Source organism: Coregonus clupeaformis, chromosome 1, assembly GCF_020615455.1.
Source record: "Coregonus clupeaformis isolate EN_2021a chromosome 1, ASM2061545v1, whole genome shotgun sequence".
Lineage (NCBI taxonomy): Eukaryota > Metazoa > Chordata > Actinopteri > Salmoniformes > Salmonidae > Coregonus > Coregonus clupeaformis.
In genome coordinates, this window is record NC_059192.1 from 48,650,873 (window position 1) to 48,669,169 (window position 18,297).

Below are 18,297 nucleotides of genomic sequence, written 5' to 3' on the forward strand. Positions count from 1 at the left end.
CTTAATTCGGAGCAGATATTTAAGAGTTTTTGGAAAATGTGGTCGCATAACAAGCTGATGTAGATTTTACTGTAATTCTGTTACAAAACTTTGCATCTGCACAGTTCTTCCAGTAAATATGTTTTCGTGACATTATTTGTGTAAATTGTTCAAAGTAGTCCTTGTGCATGGAGTTCTATGGTTTGTTAAACTTAGAAATCAATTTTTTTTGTTTGGCATACATTTTAAAGTGAAAAATCTGAGTCTTAGCGTAATTCTGTTATTGTGGAATTGCCCTAATCCTGCCTTGAGTGCTGTCATCATGGCAGCATTAAGGCTGGAATTGTGCTCATTTTGTTATATCATCGATTCGCTTCTCTTCCAGTCAGCTTATCTCTGCCTTTCATCACGCTTTTTCTGCTTCTCGCTTTTGGATCAGTTCCCTGGAACCCTTTTTATCACAAGTGATAGCTGGTATGATTGACAGATTGAAGGCATTATCAGGGACATGGTTACGCAGTGGCAACACAGCAGGGGGAGCTTGTAGATAAACTGATCATACATTCCAACAATTCTGGAAAAATAACTGAAGGGTATTTCACACACACATTACAATTTCTAGTTTTCATGTTGCTTATGTTTGGAATGTTTTGTGCAATGATAGAATGTTCTGGAATATACATTTATGTGTAGTACTTTTTTGTCTGACTGATGGGCATTGAACCCCAACTCACAGCTCTTTTAGTCTAATTGAAACTGAAACTCACATATTTGGCCTCAGGGTTAATCCATTTGAATTCTTTCCATTCTTGACAGCATCCCTGTTGATTTAAACAAAACTTTCCATACATGTTTGCCCATGGAAGTAGTGGTCATAAGAAAGTGACTTTTTGGACCTGAATGCCAAAGCATTCATGAGATAGAGGTGCTCAAAGTTGACCCATTTTGCATACCCCACCATACTATGAGACATCCATGTCTTCATCACTGGAAAATATAAACAGTTGAGTTTAATATCATATAAAGCTTACAAACAGGGTTGTCAAACTATTTAATAATTTCTTGAAATAAATGTTTTTTAATAAAAGGTATGTTTTTCAACCTTTAACGTCAATTATCAAAGAAACGGTAAACTCAGATTGTTTTCATATTCGCATATGTTGTAGCTTAGACCCTACTTTACATCATCTGAGGTTTTTGTGTTGTGCCCACCATCGGTTGAAACACAACATGCTCTTGAATACAGTGTAGGTGTAATTTCAATCATAGAAATATAATTAATCGAATGGACCTATCCCTTCAGACCACTGCAATTTAGCTGGTACACGATTTAAATGTAATTGAAATCTGGCAGCTTCATTAAATAGTACCTGCAAAACAACAGTCTCAACGTCAACGGTGAAGAGGCGACTCCGGGATGTTGACCTTCTAGGCAGAGTTGCAAAGAAAAAGCCATATCTCAGACTGCCCATCTTAATCTTTTCTTTTTATTGGCCAGTCTGAGATATGGCTTTTTCTTTGCAACTCTGCCTAGAAGGTCAGCATCCCGGAGTCGCCTCTTCACTGTTGATGTTGAGACTGGTGTTTTGCGGGTACTATTTAATGAAGCTGCCAGTTGAGGACCTGTGAGGCGTCTGTTTCTCAAACTAGACACTCTAATGTATTTGTCCTCTTGCTCAGTTGTGCACCGGGGCCTCCCACTCCACTTTCTATTCTGGTTAGAGACAGTTTGCGCTGTTCTGTGAAGGGAGTAATACACAGCGTTGTACGAGATCTTGAGTTTCTTGGCAATTTCTCGCATGGAATAGCCTTAATTTCTCAGATCAAGAATAGACTGACGAGTTTCAGAAGAAAGTTATTTGTTTCTGGCCATTTTGAGCCTGTAACCGAACCCACAATAGTCTCAAGAAGGCCAGTTTTATTGCTTCTTTAATCAGCACAACCGTTTTCAGCTGTGCTAACATAATTGCAAAAGGGTTTCTAATGATCAATTAGCCTTTTAAAATGATAAACTTGGATTAGCAAACACAACGTGCCATTGGAACACAGGACTGATGGTTGCTGATAATGGGCCTCTGTACGCCTATGTAGATATATTACAAATCAGCCGTTTCCAGCTACAATGGCCATTTACAACATTAACCATGTCTACACTGTATTTCTGATCAATTTGATGTTATTTTAATGGACAAAACAATTGCTTTTCTTTCGAAAACAAGGAAATTTCTAAGTGACCCCAAACTTTTGAACGGTAGTATGTGTGTATATATATATATATATATATATATATATATATATATATATATATATATATATATATATATATATATATATATATATATATACAGTATCTCATAAAAGTGAGTACACCCCTCACATTTTGGTAAATATTTGAGTATATCTTTTCATGTGACAACACTGAAGAAATGACACTTTGCTTCAATGTAAAGTAGTGAGTGTAGAGCTAGTATAACAGTGTACATTTGCTGTCCCCTCAAAATAACTCAACACACAGCCATTAATGTTTAAACCGCTGGCAACAAAAGTGAGTACACCCCTAAGTGAAAATGTCCAAATTGGGCCCAATTAGCCATTTTCCCTCCCCGGTGGCATGTGACTCGTTAGTGTTACAAGGTCTCAGGTGTGAATGGGGAGCAGGTGTGTTAGATTTGGTGTCATCGCTCTCACACTCCCTCATACTGGTCACTGGAAGTTCAACATGGCACCTCATGGCAAAGAACTCTCTGAGGATATGAAAAAAAGAATTGTTGCTCTACATAAAGATGGCCTGGGCTATAAGAAGATTGCCAAGACCCTGAATCTGAGCTGCAGCACGGTGGCCAAGACTGTACAGCGGTTTAACAGGACAGGTTCCACTCTGAACAGGCCTCGCCATGGTCGACCAAAGAAGTTGAGTGCACGTGCTCAGCGTCATATCCAGAGGTTGTCTTTGGGAAATAGACGTATGAGTGCTGTGAGCATTCCTGCAGAGTTTGAAGGGGTGGGGGGTCAGCCTGCCTCTTCTAAAGATGATGCACAAGAAAGCCCACAAACAGTTTGCTGAAGACAAGCAGACTAAGGACATGGATTACTGGAACCATGTCCTGTGGTCTGATGAGACCAAGATAAACTTATTTGGACTGGCCAAGCATGTCTCCAGACCTTAACCCTATTGAGCATCTGAGGGGCATCCTGAAACGGAAGGTGGAGGAGTGCAAGGTCTCTAACATCCACCAGCTCCGTGATGTCATCATGGAGGAGTGGAAGAGGACTCCAGTGGCAACCTGTGAAGCTCTGGTGAACTCCATGCCCAAGAGGGTTAAGGCAATGCTGGAAAATGATGGTGGCACAAAATATTGACACTTTGGGCCCAATTTGGACATTTTCACTTAGGGGTGTACTCACTTTTGTTGCCAGCGGTTTAGACATTAATGGCTGTGTGTTGTGTTATTTTGAGGGGACAGGAAATGTACACTGTTATACAAGCTGTACACTCACTACTTTACATTGTAGCAAAGTGTAATTTCTTCAGTGTTGTCACATGAAAAGATATTCTCAAATATTTACAAAAATGTGAGGGGTGTACTCACTTTTGTGAGATACTGTATATAAAAATAGGGAATTGATATACACTAACACTCAAACGCAAACAATTCACACAATGAAGTTATGAAACAATGAATGTGCACAAATTGGCGGGAGAGAGCGCATTCTGGAGAGAGAAGTGCATTGTGCATCTGGGCGCATGGTTAATCCGACGTCTGCATTGGCCATGCAGCATTTACGGCAGAAGTCAGGGCGTTCATACTTCTTGCGCTTCGCGGAGCAGTTCATAGCTGTTGTCAAGGAAGTGAGTTTGTGTTTATACAGGATGTACCACCACCCACCTACCGTCAACCAATCATGTCAATGTGGAGCTAAACAGAGCCCTCAGCATTGTTAAAAAATTTGGGAGGTGCATGGCGATGTGGTACAGAGCTAGATTTGGCCTCTGCATGCCTCTGGAGGCTCTGCAATTGCATCACACCCTCCATATGGAGCCTCCAACCACATTTTCTAATCAAGCATAAATTGGCTTTTAGTCTAGGCCTCTGCAATGGATTAGTTCAGTGAGATGGGCGCAAATATATATATATATATATATATATATACAGTGGGGAGAACAAGTATTTGATACACTGCCGATTTTGCAGGTTTTCCTACTTACAAAGCATGTAGAGGTCTGCAATTTGTATCATAGGTACACTTCAACTGTGAGAGACGGAATGTAAAACAAATATCCAGAAAATCACATTGTATGATTTTTAAGTAATTAATTTGCATTTTATTGCATGACATAAGTATTTGATCACCTACCAACCAGTAAGAATTCCGGCTCTCACAGACCTGTTAGTTTTTCTTTAAGAAGCCCTCCTGTTCTCCACTCATTAACTGTATTAACTGCACCTGTTTGAACTTGTTACCTGTATAAAAGACACCTGTCCACACACTCAATCAAACAGACTCCAACCTCTCCACAATTGCCAAGACCAGAGAGCTGTGTAAGGACATCAGGGATAAAATTGTAGACCTGCACAAGGCTGGGATGGGCTACAGGACATTAGGCAAGCAGCTTGGTGAGAAGGCAACAACTGTTGGCGCAATTATTAGAAAATGGAAGAAGTTCAAGATGACGGTCAATCACCCTCGGTCTGGGGCTCCATGCAAGATCTCACCTCGTGGGGCATCAATGATCATGAGGAAGGTGAGGGATCAGCCCAGAACTACACGGCAGGACCTGGTCAATGACCTGAAGAGAGCTGGGACCACAGTCTCAAAGAAAACCATTAGTAACACATTACGCCGTCATGGATTAAAATCCTGCAGTGCACGCAAGGTCCCCCTGCTCAAGCCAGCGCATGTCCAGGCCCGTCTGAAGTTTGCCAATGACCATCTGGATGATCCAGAGGAGGAATGGGAGAAGGTCATGTGGTCTGATGAGACAGAAATAGAGCTTTTTGGTCTAAACTCCACTCGCCGTGTTTGGAGGAAGAAGAAGGATGAGTACAACCCCAAGAACACCATCCCAACCGTGAAGTATGGAGGTGGAAACATCATTCTTTGGGGATGCTTTTCTGCAAAGGGGACAGGACGACTGCACCGTATTGAGGGGAGGATGGATGGGGCCATGTATCGCCAGATCTTGGCCAACAACCTCCTTCCCTCAGTAAGAGCATTGAAGATGGGTCATGGCTGGGTCTTCCAGCATGACAACGACCCGAAACACACAGCCAGGGCAACTAAGGAGTGGCTCCGTAAGAAGCATCTCAAGGTCCTGGAGTGGCCTAGCCAGTCTCCAGACCTGAACCCAATAGAAAATATTTGGAGGGAGCTGAAAGTCCGTATTGCCCAGCGACAGCCCCGAAACCTGAAGGATCTGGAGAAGGTCTGTATGGAGGAGTGGGACAAAATCCCTGCTGCAGTGTGTGCAAACCTGGTCAAGACCTACAGGAAACGTATGATCTCTGTAATTGCAAACAAAGGATTCTGTACCAAATATTAAGTTCTGCTTTTCTGATGTATCAAATACTTATGTCATGCAATAAAATGCAAATTAATTACTTAAAAATCATACAATGTGATTTTCTGGGTTTTTGTTTTAGATTCTGTCTCTCACAGTTGAAATGTACCTATGATAAAAAATTACAGACCTCTACATGCTTTGTAAGTAAGAAAACCTGCAAAATCGGCAGTGTATCAAATACTTGTTCTCCCCACTGTGTATATATATATATATATATATATATATATTTTTTTTTGTTACTGCTTGACTAAACAATCTCGGTCGACCAACAGACTAACGACCAAACAATCGACTAATTGGGGTCAGCCCTAATAATTAAAAAATGTTTTCCTCAATAAATTGTAAAATAGTTTGACAGCCCTTTTTGTAAGATTTGAAATTATATTAATCTCAACCGTTAATTTTTTCCATTGATGTAGACACATGGATGTCTGTCTCATGGTATGGTGGGGTATGCAAAATAGATCAACTTTGAGCACCTTTATCTCTTTAATGTTTTGGCATTCAGGCCCAAAAAGTCACTTTCTGAGCGCTTCTACAATGGGGAGCACCACCAGCAACTTCTCATTTTAAGATTCTTCTCAAGATAGAATCCTCCTCTCTTTGGGATGTTTTGATCTCAATGCAGGCATTTCCAAACCCCAGCCTTAGGCCCAAATCTGGCTGGAATCACAGTCTACTCAAGGTAATGCAGTACCAACAAAACAGAACAAAATGTTTTGCTGTCCATAGCGACAAAGCTCTGGAAGGTTACCATTTTGGGAATGTAGCCTAGTAATCAATCTGAATTTATAGGCCAATAAAAAAAACGTTTTGGGCCACTTAAATCATGTATTTGACACATTGCCTTTTTATAGCTAGAAATTATTGCATGTCTGTCAGGATATGATTGTTGTTGGTAATTGTGAATCAAGGAACATCTATTCGTTTTATAGTTCAATCTCACAGCTTTTGTACTTCTTATATCAGTCAGCAGTGTCACAACATTTTCTTCAAAGCGCCTCACCACTTTTTACAACTTCTCCAGGCAACCATCTTATACACCAGCTGTTTTAAGCTAAAGTCCTTTAAAATGTTGTGACCATGATATGGTTTTATCACACACTTGGACAGATTGTATATTCATGCCCGAGGAGGCATGCACCGGTAAGTGTAATTGGTTCTCACTGTGCTGGAGTAGTCCTGGAGGAGTCCTTTGCCTTACAGAAACCGTTAGAGGTCAGCTATATTGACCTTTGGAGGCCTGTCATGATCAATGCTGTTGATTGCTATTAACCTGCTCCACTGGGTACTAGTGCTGAAACACCTGGCCCTGTTGGAGGCCAACAGAGGCTTTAGACTTGCTGCTCGCTGAGGCATTACTCATGCCTGACCACACTCACTATATCTCAAGTAATTTTGTTTGAGTTTAAATTGAAGCCATGTTTTAGTTTCAATACTTATGGGAAAGTTTGGATAGCTGTTTCGTCGCTGCAGAAATGTATTGGTGTACAGTATAGGGTGACAATTGGGTGGATCATGATTGATGTTTCAATTGATTGAAACCATGTTTTAGTTTTAAATTCTTATGGAAAAGTTGAGATAGCTGTTCCACCACTGTAGAAAGTATTGACGTACTGCACAGTATAGGGTGACAATTTTGGGTGAATCATGATTGGTGTGAAGATTGTCAAGCATTGTTTGGTGGAATGATAGGTGAGTAGAGAGAACAGCGCCGGAGAAGATGGCTGCCGTTTTACAGCCCTCTAACCAACCCTCTAACCAATTGTACTATTATGTGTGTTTTTCCGCGTTATTTGTAATTTATTTTGTACATAATGTTTCTGCCATCGTCTCTTATAACCAAAAAGAGCTTCTGGATATCAGGACAGCGATTACTCACCTCGCATTGGACGAAGATTTTTTCTTCAACGAGGCGGCCGCGAAGGATATCATACAGACACCCGACAAGGCCCAAATCCCCGTCATTCGCGTGAGGAAGAGACGGAGATATCGCGGACGCAGATCCGGGTGCCTTGTAAGGATCCGACGGCGAGCGAGTAAACTGCCTCTTCCATCAATCCTATTAGCCAACGTTCAAGCTTTTGAGAATAAAATGGACGATTTAAGATTACGGTTATCCTACCAACGGGACATTAAAAACTGTAATATCTTATGTTTCACGGAGTCGTGGCTGAACGACAACAATGATAACATTCAGCTAGCAGGCTATACGCTACATCGGCAGGACAGAACGGCTGACTCTGGTAAGACAAGGGGTGGCGGTCTGTGTATATTTGTAAACAACAGCTGGTGCACAAAATCAAATACTAAGGAAGTCTCAAGGTTTTGCTCGCCTGAGGTAGAGTATCTTATGATAAGCTGTAGACCACACTATTTACCAAGAGAGTTTTCATCTATATTTTTCATAGCTGTCTATTTACCACCACAAACCAATGCTGGCATTAAGATTGCACTGAATGAGTTGTACAAGGCCATTAATCAACAGGAAAACGCTCATCCAGATGCAGCGCTCCTAGTGGCCGGGGACTTTAATGCAGGGAAACTTAAATCCGTTCTACCTAATTTCTACCAGCATGTTAAATGTGCAACTAGAGGGAAAAAACTCTAGACCACCTTTACTCCACACACAGAGACGCATACAAAGCTCTCCCTCGCCCTCCATTTGGCAAATCTGACCATAACTCTATCCTCCTGATTCCTGCTTATAAGCAAAAACTGAAGCAGGAAGCACCAGTGATTCGGTTAATAAAAAAGTGGTCAGATGACGCAGATGCTAAGCTACAGGACTGTTTTGCTAGCACAGACTGGAACATGTTCGGGATTCTTCAGACAGCATTGAGGAGTACACCACATCAGTCACTGGCTTCATCAATAAGTGCATCGATGATGTCGTCCCCACAGTGACCGTACGTACATACCCCAACCAGAAGCCATGGATTACAGGAAACATCCGCACTGAGCTAAAGGGTAGAGCTGCCGCTTTCAAGGAACGGGACTCTAACCCGGACGCTTATAAGAAATCCCGCTATGACCTCCGACGAACCATCAAACAGGCAAAGAGTCAATACAGGTCTAAGATTGAATCATACTACACTGGCTCTGACGCTCGTCGGATGTGGCAGGGCTTGAAAACTATTACAGACTACAAAGGGAAGCACAGCCGCGAGCTGCCCAGTGACACAAGCCTACCAGACGAGCTAAACCACTTCTATGCTCGCTTCGAGGCAAGCAACACTGAAGCATGCATGAGAGCACCAGCTGTTCCGGATGACTATGTGATCACGCTCTCCGTAGCCGATGTGAGTAAGACTTTTAAGCAGGTCAACATTCACAAGGCCGCAGGGCCAGACGGATTACCAGGACGTGTACTCCGAGCATGTGCTGACCAACTGGCAAGTGTCTTCACTGACATTTTCAACATGTCCCTGACTGAGTCTGTAATACCAACATGTTTCAAGCAGACCACCATAGTCCCCGTGCCCAAGAACTCTAAGATAACCTGCCTAAATGACTACCGACCCGTAGCACTGACGTCTGTAGCCATGAAGTGCTTTGAAAGACTGGTCATGGCTCACATCAACAGCATAATCCCAGAAACCCTAGACCCACTCCAATTTGCATACCGCCCCAACAGATCCACAGATGATGCAATCTCTATCGCACTCCACACTGCCCTTTCCCACCTGGACAAGAGGAACACCTACGTGAGAATGCTATTCATTGACTACAGCTCAGCATTCAACACCATAGTGCCCTCTAAGCTCATCACTAAGCTAAGGATCCTGGGACTAAACACCTCCCTCTGCAACTGGATCCTGGACTTCCTGACGGGCCGCCCCCAGGTGGTAAGGGTAGGTAACAACACATCTGCCACACTGATCCTCAACACGGGGGCCCCTCAGGGGTGCGTGCTCAGTCCCCTCCTGTACTCTCTGTTCACCCATGACTGCATGGCCAGGCACGACTCCAACACCATCATTAAGTTTGCCGACGACACAACAGTGGTAGGCCTGATCACCGACAACGATGAGACAGCCTATAGGGAGGAGGTCAGAGATCTGGCCGTGTGGTGCCAGGACAACAACCTCTCCCTCAACGTGACCAAGACAAAGGAGATGATTGTGGACTACAGGAAAAAAAAGAGGACTGAGCACGCCCCCATTCTCATCGACGGGGCTGTAGTGGAACAGGTTGAGAGCTTCAAGTTCCTTGGTCTCCACATCACCAACGAACTATCATGGTCCAAACACACCAAGACAGTCGTGAAGAGGGCACGACAAAGCCTATTCCCCCTCAGGAGACTAAAAAGATTTGGCATGTGTCCTCAGATCCTCAAAAAATTCTACAGCTGCACCATCGAGAGCATCCTGACTGGTTGCATCACCGCCTGGTATGGCAACTGCTTGGCCTCTGACCGCAAGGCACTACAGAGGGTAGTGCGTACGGCCCAGTACATCACTGGGGCAAAGCTTCCTGCCATCCAGGACCTCTATACCAGGCGGTGTCAGAGGAAGGCCCTCAAAATTGTCAAAGACTCCAGCCACCCTAGTCATAGACTGTTCTCTCTGCTACCGCACGGCAAGCGGTACCGGAGTGCCAAGTCTAGGTCCAAAAGACTTCTCAACAGCTTCTACCCCCAAGCCATAAGACTCCTGAACAGCTAATCATGGCTACCCGGACTATTTGCACTGCCCCCCCACCCCATCCTTTTTACGCTGCTGCTACTCTGTTAAGTATTTATGCATAGTCACTTTAACTCTACCCACATGTACATATTACCTCAACTACCTCAACTAGCCGGTGCCCCCCGCACATTGACTCTGCAACGGTACCCCCCTGTATATAGCCTCCCTACTGTCACTTTATTTTACTTCTGCTCTTTTTTTCTCAACACTTTTTTTGTTGTTGTTTTATTCTTACTTTTTTTGTTTAAAATAAATGCACTGTTGGTTAAGGGCTGTAAGTAAGCATTTCACTGTAATGTCTGCGCATGTGACCAATAAAATTTGATTTGATTTGATTTGATTTAGATGAGAGGCATTTTTAGGAAAAGGGATACTGTAAGTAGGTATTGTCTGGGATAGGGGGAACAGAGAGATAGAAGCAGGACGGTTAGGTTAACAGAGACTGACAGGCCTGTCTATAATTCAGCTCGGTGGTGTGTGGACGTGGCAGCAGGACCATGGCATGGGCGCTGTGACGTCGGGTTAGACACTAAACAAGTGGGGGTGGGCCCTGGACCCCCGTTCCCCTGGGGCTGCTCAGGCACTGTGCCAGATGGGAGATGGTATGCCAGGGAGCCTCCCGACGGGAAACTGCCAGGGCCGCGTTTGTTCCGCTGACACCCAGCATCTCAGCCCGACCTGGGCAAGCGTACATTCCTCAAAGTGATGGGTTTCAGCGGGGGCCTGGTGCTCTCTCACTCACGTACTCAAGACACACACACTCTCTTTCTTTCTCTCTCGCCTCGCGCTCTCTCTCTCTTTCTCTATTCCACCCTCTCTCCCTTCTCCCTCGGTCTAGAACATACTCTCTTTCTCTAGCTTCCTCTCTGTCCGTCTCGCTCCCCCTCTCTCTTTCTTTCTTCATCTTCCTCCCGTAACTCCTGGTGAGGCGTGCAGGATTCCTCCCCTGGTGAGGGGATTAAGAGCCTGGTAACCATCAGGGATTTGATTTGTCAGGACCTGCTCTTGTTCCTATTGGATGGGCTTGAGCCAGTGCAGCAGTGGTTGGCTCTCAGAGCCAACAGGGGATTGGACAGGACAGCAGTGGGCTCCACTGTGGTTGTGTAACTAACCTCAAATCCAGGGAGGGACATCCTTTATCAAATCAAATCAAATCAAATTGTATTGGCCACATGCACCGAATACAACAGGTGCATACATTACAGTGAAATGCTTACTTACAGCCCTTAACCAACAGTGCATTTCTTTTTAATAAAAAAGTAGATACGAGTTAGCATGAGAATTCCACTGGTTTTAGAGAACTTTAGATTTTCACAGATAGACATTCCGTGCTCTCTCTAAGGGTTTTGAATCTGTGAAAAGCTTAGACTTTTGGAGCGAAGCATTGGAACTTATAGAGGGTGGGAAAGTCAACAGCAGGCGACGCAGAGGAGCAAATGTTTGTCACACGCTCCCGTTGCATTTCCTTTATAACACCTTCATGTTGTTTACTCAGTAGATTTCATTTAGAAATCAGGTAATCCGGAGTTGTGAGGTCCGACCTGAGGAGCATTTGTATGTCAGTTTGTCTCACTCTTTCTTCTGTCGTTTTCCACAGGTCCTGTGGCACCTGGACATCTTTCGCCGGAGCTTCCGGCAGCTGACCACACACAAGTGCATGGAGGACTCGTGTATCTTCTGTGCCCTGAAGGTAAGAGGCTAGATATGTGGGTGGAGATGAGAGGGAGGCCTGGGGGTGGAGAAGAGGTGGTTCACTTATTAATGAATCCACGTAATGCCTACCAAATAATGCAGATAGAGGATGGTTATTTTGGTATTGGACTATTGTATTTTATATTCAACAGTAAATCTTCGATCAAATACGTTATTTTTCAAATTACTTTTGTGAATTTAGTTCTTAAGCATGGCTGTGCCCCCTGAGAGCTGACCATGACTTTGAATGGGAGTTCTGGGATGTGAATATTTGTTTCTTAACATGTAAATGGGAAGTAACTAAGTCATCTCCCCTGGTGTGGACAGACAGTGGTTGGATGTCTGGCCAGTGGTTATGGATTATGTACCATAGATCTCTCTCTGATCTGGACAGGCCGCTGAATGTAGATCATTGGCTTTAGCCAGCTCCCCCCTCTCTCGCTCTCTCTCTCTGTTATTTGCCAAATTACTTCGGTCATCGTTATAATCGTTCGAATAGCAAAACCGGGCCACCCCTAGTGACCAATGACCATCTCTATATGTCTCAACAAGACCATCTGTCTGTCTGTGTGAGTGTATGTCTGTCTGTCTCTGTCTGTGTGAGTGTCTGTCTGTCTCTGTAAGTGTCTGTCTTTCTGTCTGTCTGTGTGAGGGTGGTCTTTCTAACTTTAGTCTTACTCTGTACCTGACTCTCTGTCAGGCATTCCAAATCCATTTATGATTGTCTGTCTCTTTGCCTGGCTGGCAGAACTAGACTAGCTTTGCCACTATGCTACTTCCATTACACCACAAGACTCATCCTGTGGGCCAGCAGGTTTGTTTTTCCTGGTTTGAGTCATTGATTCCATCTTAATGAAGAGGCAAGTTTCACACACACCAGAGGAGACAGTCGAGGTAAATGCCTTTTGAGTGGCTGTAGGATGGCACTCCACACACTCAGCCGTGTGCGGTTTTTACCCCCAAATGCAGATTTAATGGACACTTGTGGAACTGAGTGGTGTGATGAGCTGCGATGCATTAGGGCTGCATGGCCCATCGGAGGGGTTTGATGGTGACATTTGAAGGCATGTCTGATTCCTCTGTTTCCACACGGTCTGCGTGGCAGGCATGGCTTAGAGCAGCTGGATCTGGCCAGCCGGCAGGACTTGAGAGTGAAAGAGCCCTGTGGTTTTAACGAGGCCATCCTTTTAGCTACCGACTGACTAGGTCTGGTCCTTTTGACTGTGACAGGTTAGCTGATTTCACAGTAGTGTCTACCTCAGAGTCCTAGTCAGGAGTAAGTGTACTTCTGTTGCTCCCGCTGCACTTTCTCTCTCTCTTTCACTACATCTCTCTCTCTCTCTCTCTCTGCTCTTTCATTCTCTCTCCCCTATGCTCTTTCCCCTTTCCTCCATCTTCCTCTCCCTCCTTCTCTCTTTCTCTCCCTTGATGTCTCAGCCTTATCAGAATTCACCAGGGCTCATTTGAAGGGTCGATTACAGGGCATTTCTGCCAGGCATTTAATTTGAGTAGAATTATAAGGCTATGATCATTTATCCTTTCCCCACCTCCTTCTCTGCCTCTCCTGTTCTCTCTCTCTCTCACCTCACCCACCTCTTTTCTTCTTCTTCTCTCTTCCTTATGCAAGACAAGTTGAGGTGCAGTGGCAGGGCAGACGTGTGTGCGTGTTTGTGTGCCTGCATTTACACTTTAGTCATTTAGCAGACGCTCTTATCCAGAGCGACTTACAGTTAGTGAGTGCATACATTATTTTATTTTTTTATTTTTCATACTGGCCCCCCGTGGGAATCGAACCCACAACCCTGGCGTTGCAAACGCCATGCTCTACCAACTGAGCTACATCCCTGCCGGCCATTCCCTCCCCTACCCTACCCTGGACGACACTGGGCCAATTGTGCGCCGCCCCATGGGTCTCCCGGTCGCGGCCGGCTACGACAGAGCCTGGATTGGAAGCAGGATCTCTAGTGGCACAGCTACCACTGCGATGCAGTGCCTTAGACCACTGCACCACTCGAGAGGTGTGTGTGTGTGTGTGTGTGTGTGTGTGTGTGTGTGTGTGTGTGTGTGTGTGTGCGTGTGCGTGTGCGTGTGTGCGCGTGTGTGTGTGCGCGTGCGTGCGTGTTGAGGTGCTCACCTGGAATGCATTTCAATTAACAGGTGTGCCTTCTTAAAAGTTCATTTCTGGAAATTCTTTCCTTCTTAGTGCGTTTCAGACAATCACTTGTGTTGAGGCTGGTAACTCTAATGAACTTATCCTCTGCAGCAGAGGTAACTCTGGATCTTCAATTCCTGTGGTGGTCCACATGAGAGCCAGTTTTATCATAGCGCTTCATGCTTTTTGCGACTGCACTTGAAGAAACTTTCAAAGTTCTTGACATTTTCTGTATTGACTGACCTTCATGTCTTAAAGTAATGATGGACTGTTGTTTCTCTTTGCTTACTTGAGCTGTTCTTGCCATAATATGGACTTGGTCTTTTACCAAATACGGCTAACTTCTGTATACCCCCCCCACCTTGTCACAACACAACTGATTGGCTCAAACGCATTAAGAAGGCACACCTGTTAATTGAAATACATTCCAGGTGACCACCTCATGAAGCTGGTTGAGAGAATGCCAAGAGTGTGCAAAGCTGTCATCAATGCAAAGGGTTGCGATTTGAAGAATCTCAAATATAAAATATATTTTGATTTCTTTAACACTTTTTTGGTTACAACTCAGGTGTCTATACTTCGACAGCAAAGTTAGATAAGACGGAAGATTATGAAGTAGGGCCTTGTTAACAAAAAGGAAGTAATGTAGAGATCTACAGGTCTTTAGCGAAGTCTAGCCAACCTTTGAGTATCAAAACTGTCACCTGTAACAAAACGACGGGCACAATGGTAGATGGCATCCAAAGGTTTAAGAGTAGTAGCAGCTGCACTTTGATAAATAATATCACCATAATTAAGAACAGATAAAAAGGTTGACTGAATAATCTGCTTCCTACTGCTTAGAGAAAGGCACGATCTGTTTCTGTTGAAAAAGCCAATTTTAAATCTTAGCTTCTTAACCGGCTCATCTATATGTTTTTTAAACGTCAAATCCATATCAATCCAAATGCCTAAGTATTTATATGCGGAAACACGTTCGATAAGAGAATCATGTAATGAGTGAACATGTAGTTCATCTGAAACATTCTTACGGAAGTTTAAAAACAACATGTATTTCATTTTAATCGTATTAAGCACAAGTTTTAAATCAGCGAGGTATTCCTGCAATAGCTATAAAATCTGACTGTAGTTTTGACACAGCCAGATCAGCAGTCAGGGCGATAGCATACATAATAGTATAAAGATGAAGTGTAAATATTTTAACAGATTGACCAATGGTGTTTATATAAATAGTGAAGAGAACAGGTCCCAAACAGGTCCCAAAATTATAAGGGTCCATCTGCTCTCAGTAAGTCTATGTTGTGTTAAGAGATGTCTTTCACCTGAACATGTCATGCCCTAGTAGAGGGGTTCCCAAACTTTTTCACTCAGGCCCCCCTTCCAGCATTGGGGAACATCCCGCGCACTCCCCTGCATGCACGAGCCACGTCTATTTCTATGGGCACAAGCACTGTTCATGACACAAACTGTTCACACCCCTTGCAATTTTAAAGCTCATTTTCTTGCAATTCTATACATTTTGCCATGTCTAATGTGTGTTCATGTGATATTTGAGTGACTCAAACATTACAACAAAATCTATGAGCTAAAAAACATTAGCTGACATGGGCTAGTTGATCTGGACATTTCTGACAAATGATAAATAGCTCTCTAAGGTATGCAATGACTGACATGACAAGAGGATTCTACTAGTGCATTCTAATATAACAACTTTTCAACAATATATACTGAACAAAAATATAAACGCAACATGCAATAATTTCATTTGATTTTACTGAGTTACAGTTCATATGAGGAAATCAGTCAATTGAAATGAATTCATTAGGCCCTAATCTATGGATATCACATGACTGGGAATACATATATGCATCTGTTGGTCACAGATACCTTTAAAAAAAAACGGGCCACACAATGGGCCTCAGGATCTCGTCACGGTATTTTTGTGCATTCAAATTGCCATCGATAAAATGCAATTGTGTTCGTTGTCTGTAGCTTATGCCTGCCCATACCATAACCCCACCGCCACCATGGGGCACTCTGTTCACAACATTGACATCAGCAAACCGCACAGCCACACGACGCAATACATGTGGGCTGCGTTTGTGAGCCGGTTGGACGTACTGCCAAATTGGAGGCGGCTTATTGTAGATAAATGAACATGTAGCCAAGTTGTATCTATCATCGTATGCTATCTATTCATGTTTTTTTGTATATTCTGTTTATCTGTGAATTAACCAATGATATCAGGCCACACCCGGCCATGATTACAGACACCTGTGTGTGTCCTTTGACACTATATAAACTAGTGACCCGCAGTGTTTGTCACTATACCCTGATGAAGACAGCTTGTCTGTCGAAACGTTGGTTATTAGGTTATTAAATTATTGCATCTGAGCTCCTAGAGTGTGCGGCTCTCCTTTTCTTTTTAAAGTTTTACTCCGTTAGCCAGTACCTTGCCTAAATAGGTGTGCGTTTCTTTCGCCTCCAGATAAATGAACATTCAATTATCTGGCAACAGCTCTGGTGGACATTCCTGCAGTCAGCATGCCAGCATGCACGCTCCCTAAAAACTTGAGACATCTGTGGCATTGTGTTGTGTGACAAAACTGTACATTTTAGAGTGGCCTTTTATTGTCCCCAGCATAAGGTGCACCTGTGTAATGATCATGCTGTTTAATCAGATTTGTGATATGCCACAACTGTCAGGTGGATGTATTATCTTGGCAAAGGAGAAATGTTCACTAACAGGGGTGTAAACAAATTTGTGGCCAAAATTTTATATTTTATTTCAAGCTCATGAAACATAGGACCAACACTTTAGATAATTTGCAAATAAATTCATTAAAAATCCTACAATGTGATTTTCTGGAAAAAAATTTCTCAATTTGTCTGTCATAGTTGATGTGTACCTATGATGAAAATTACAGGCCTCTCTCATCTTTTTAAGTGGGAGAACTTGCACAATTGGTGGCTGACTAAATGCTTTTTTCCCCCACTGTATGTCTAACAGTATGGCCAGCTGTGATTAAGTGTTAGGGTTAGAAGGTGAACTGTGGGAGATGGTGTTGTCTTGGCGATAAAGGTGTTATTTTCGTCAGCCTACGTAGTTTGCTACCGTCATGCCAAGAGGTTGCCAAGATAACCTTGGAAATACTGATTAACGCTATACCTATTATACACTGTAGGAAATTAGTGTTCACTTGATATAATGGACTTGAACCACTCTGTTGCGGTCAAAATGTGTGAACCCTGCTAACTTGATATGAAGGACTTGTACAATCAGTTAATATTTTCTGTTGAGTCCATTCCTGTTTTTCCAGAGAGTGTTACAGTGTTATTGACCCAGCTGTGTTATTGTGTCTCTTGTTGTTTCTAGAGTATCTTTGCTCAGTTCCAGTTCAGCAGTGAGAAGGTGCTGCCATCTGACGTGCTCCGCAGCGCCCTGGCCAAGACCTTCCAGGACGAACAGCGCTTCCAGCTGGGCATCATGGACGACGCTGCAGAGTGCTTCGTAAGAGACAACCCTCCCTCACTCCTCCACTTCTTCCTACTTTACCCCCTCACTCTCTCCGCTCCCTTATTCCTCCATGACTTACCTCATCCCTCACTTCTCCTTCATTCTTACACTTCTGCTTTCTCTCTTCTAATACACCTGCATGCTTAGCAAACAGAACAGAGCTAAGAGATCCGCTAAAAAGTGATCTCATAACAAAATGCTCCATGTTAAAACCAGACTTTTGCAGTATTATAACATTTACAAAACAATGGCAGGGACACTATTTACTTTGTGAGAACAAAGGAAAAGTGTGGGAAGTGTTTTTCTCTCTGGGATGTTGCAATGCAGAGCTGTCTACAGGGCCTTTCCCTGGTCCCATTGACATGAAACAGAGTCCACCCAGCCTCTACCACACTACCACAAAGGAATAAACGAGTTAAGAGTCATTTATTTATTTCCCCCATTTTATAAGCAACACAGCTAGGCAGCCAGCCAGAGGATTGTTCCCTACCCTATACCCTCTCTGGGCCTATTCTCTCCTCTCTACCTCTCTCTCCACCTCTCTTTATGTTCTGCTGACAACCGGGAACATACGGTATTATTCGGGATATCTGGCTGCGGCTGCATTCCGGAGGCGGTGGGATGGTGGGCTGAGGCAGATGCTAAGTGTACATTGGAACCTCCCCCAGGAGACCCTCTCTCTGCAGTGCTACAGAAATCTGCTGCG

General features: G+C 43.7%; 1 protein-coding gene across 4 annotated transcripts in view; it reads left to right on the forward strand.

Annotated features, from left to right (window-relative positions):
* LOC121569797 (inactive ubiquitin carboxyl-terminal hydrolase 54-like) overlaps positions 1-18,297 on the forward strand; it is a 141,249-nt gene that overhangs the window by 83,926 nt on the left and 39,026 nt on the right. For all 4 annotated transcript variants that reach the window (XM_041881002.2, XM_041881019.2, XM_041881029.2 and 1 more), the window contains exons 3-4: positions 11,828-11,920; positions 17,451-17,585. In XM_041881002.2, coding sequence (XP_041736936.1) covers positions 11,828-11,920; positions 17,451-17,585 — 228 coding nt within the window. The remainder of the gene's footprint in view (positions 1-11,827; positions 11,921-17,450; positions 17,586-18,297) is intronic.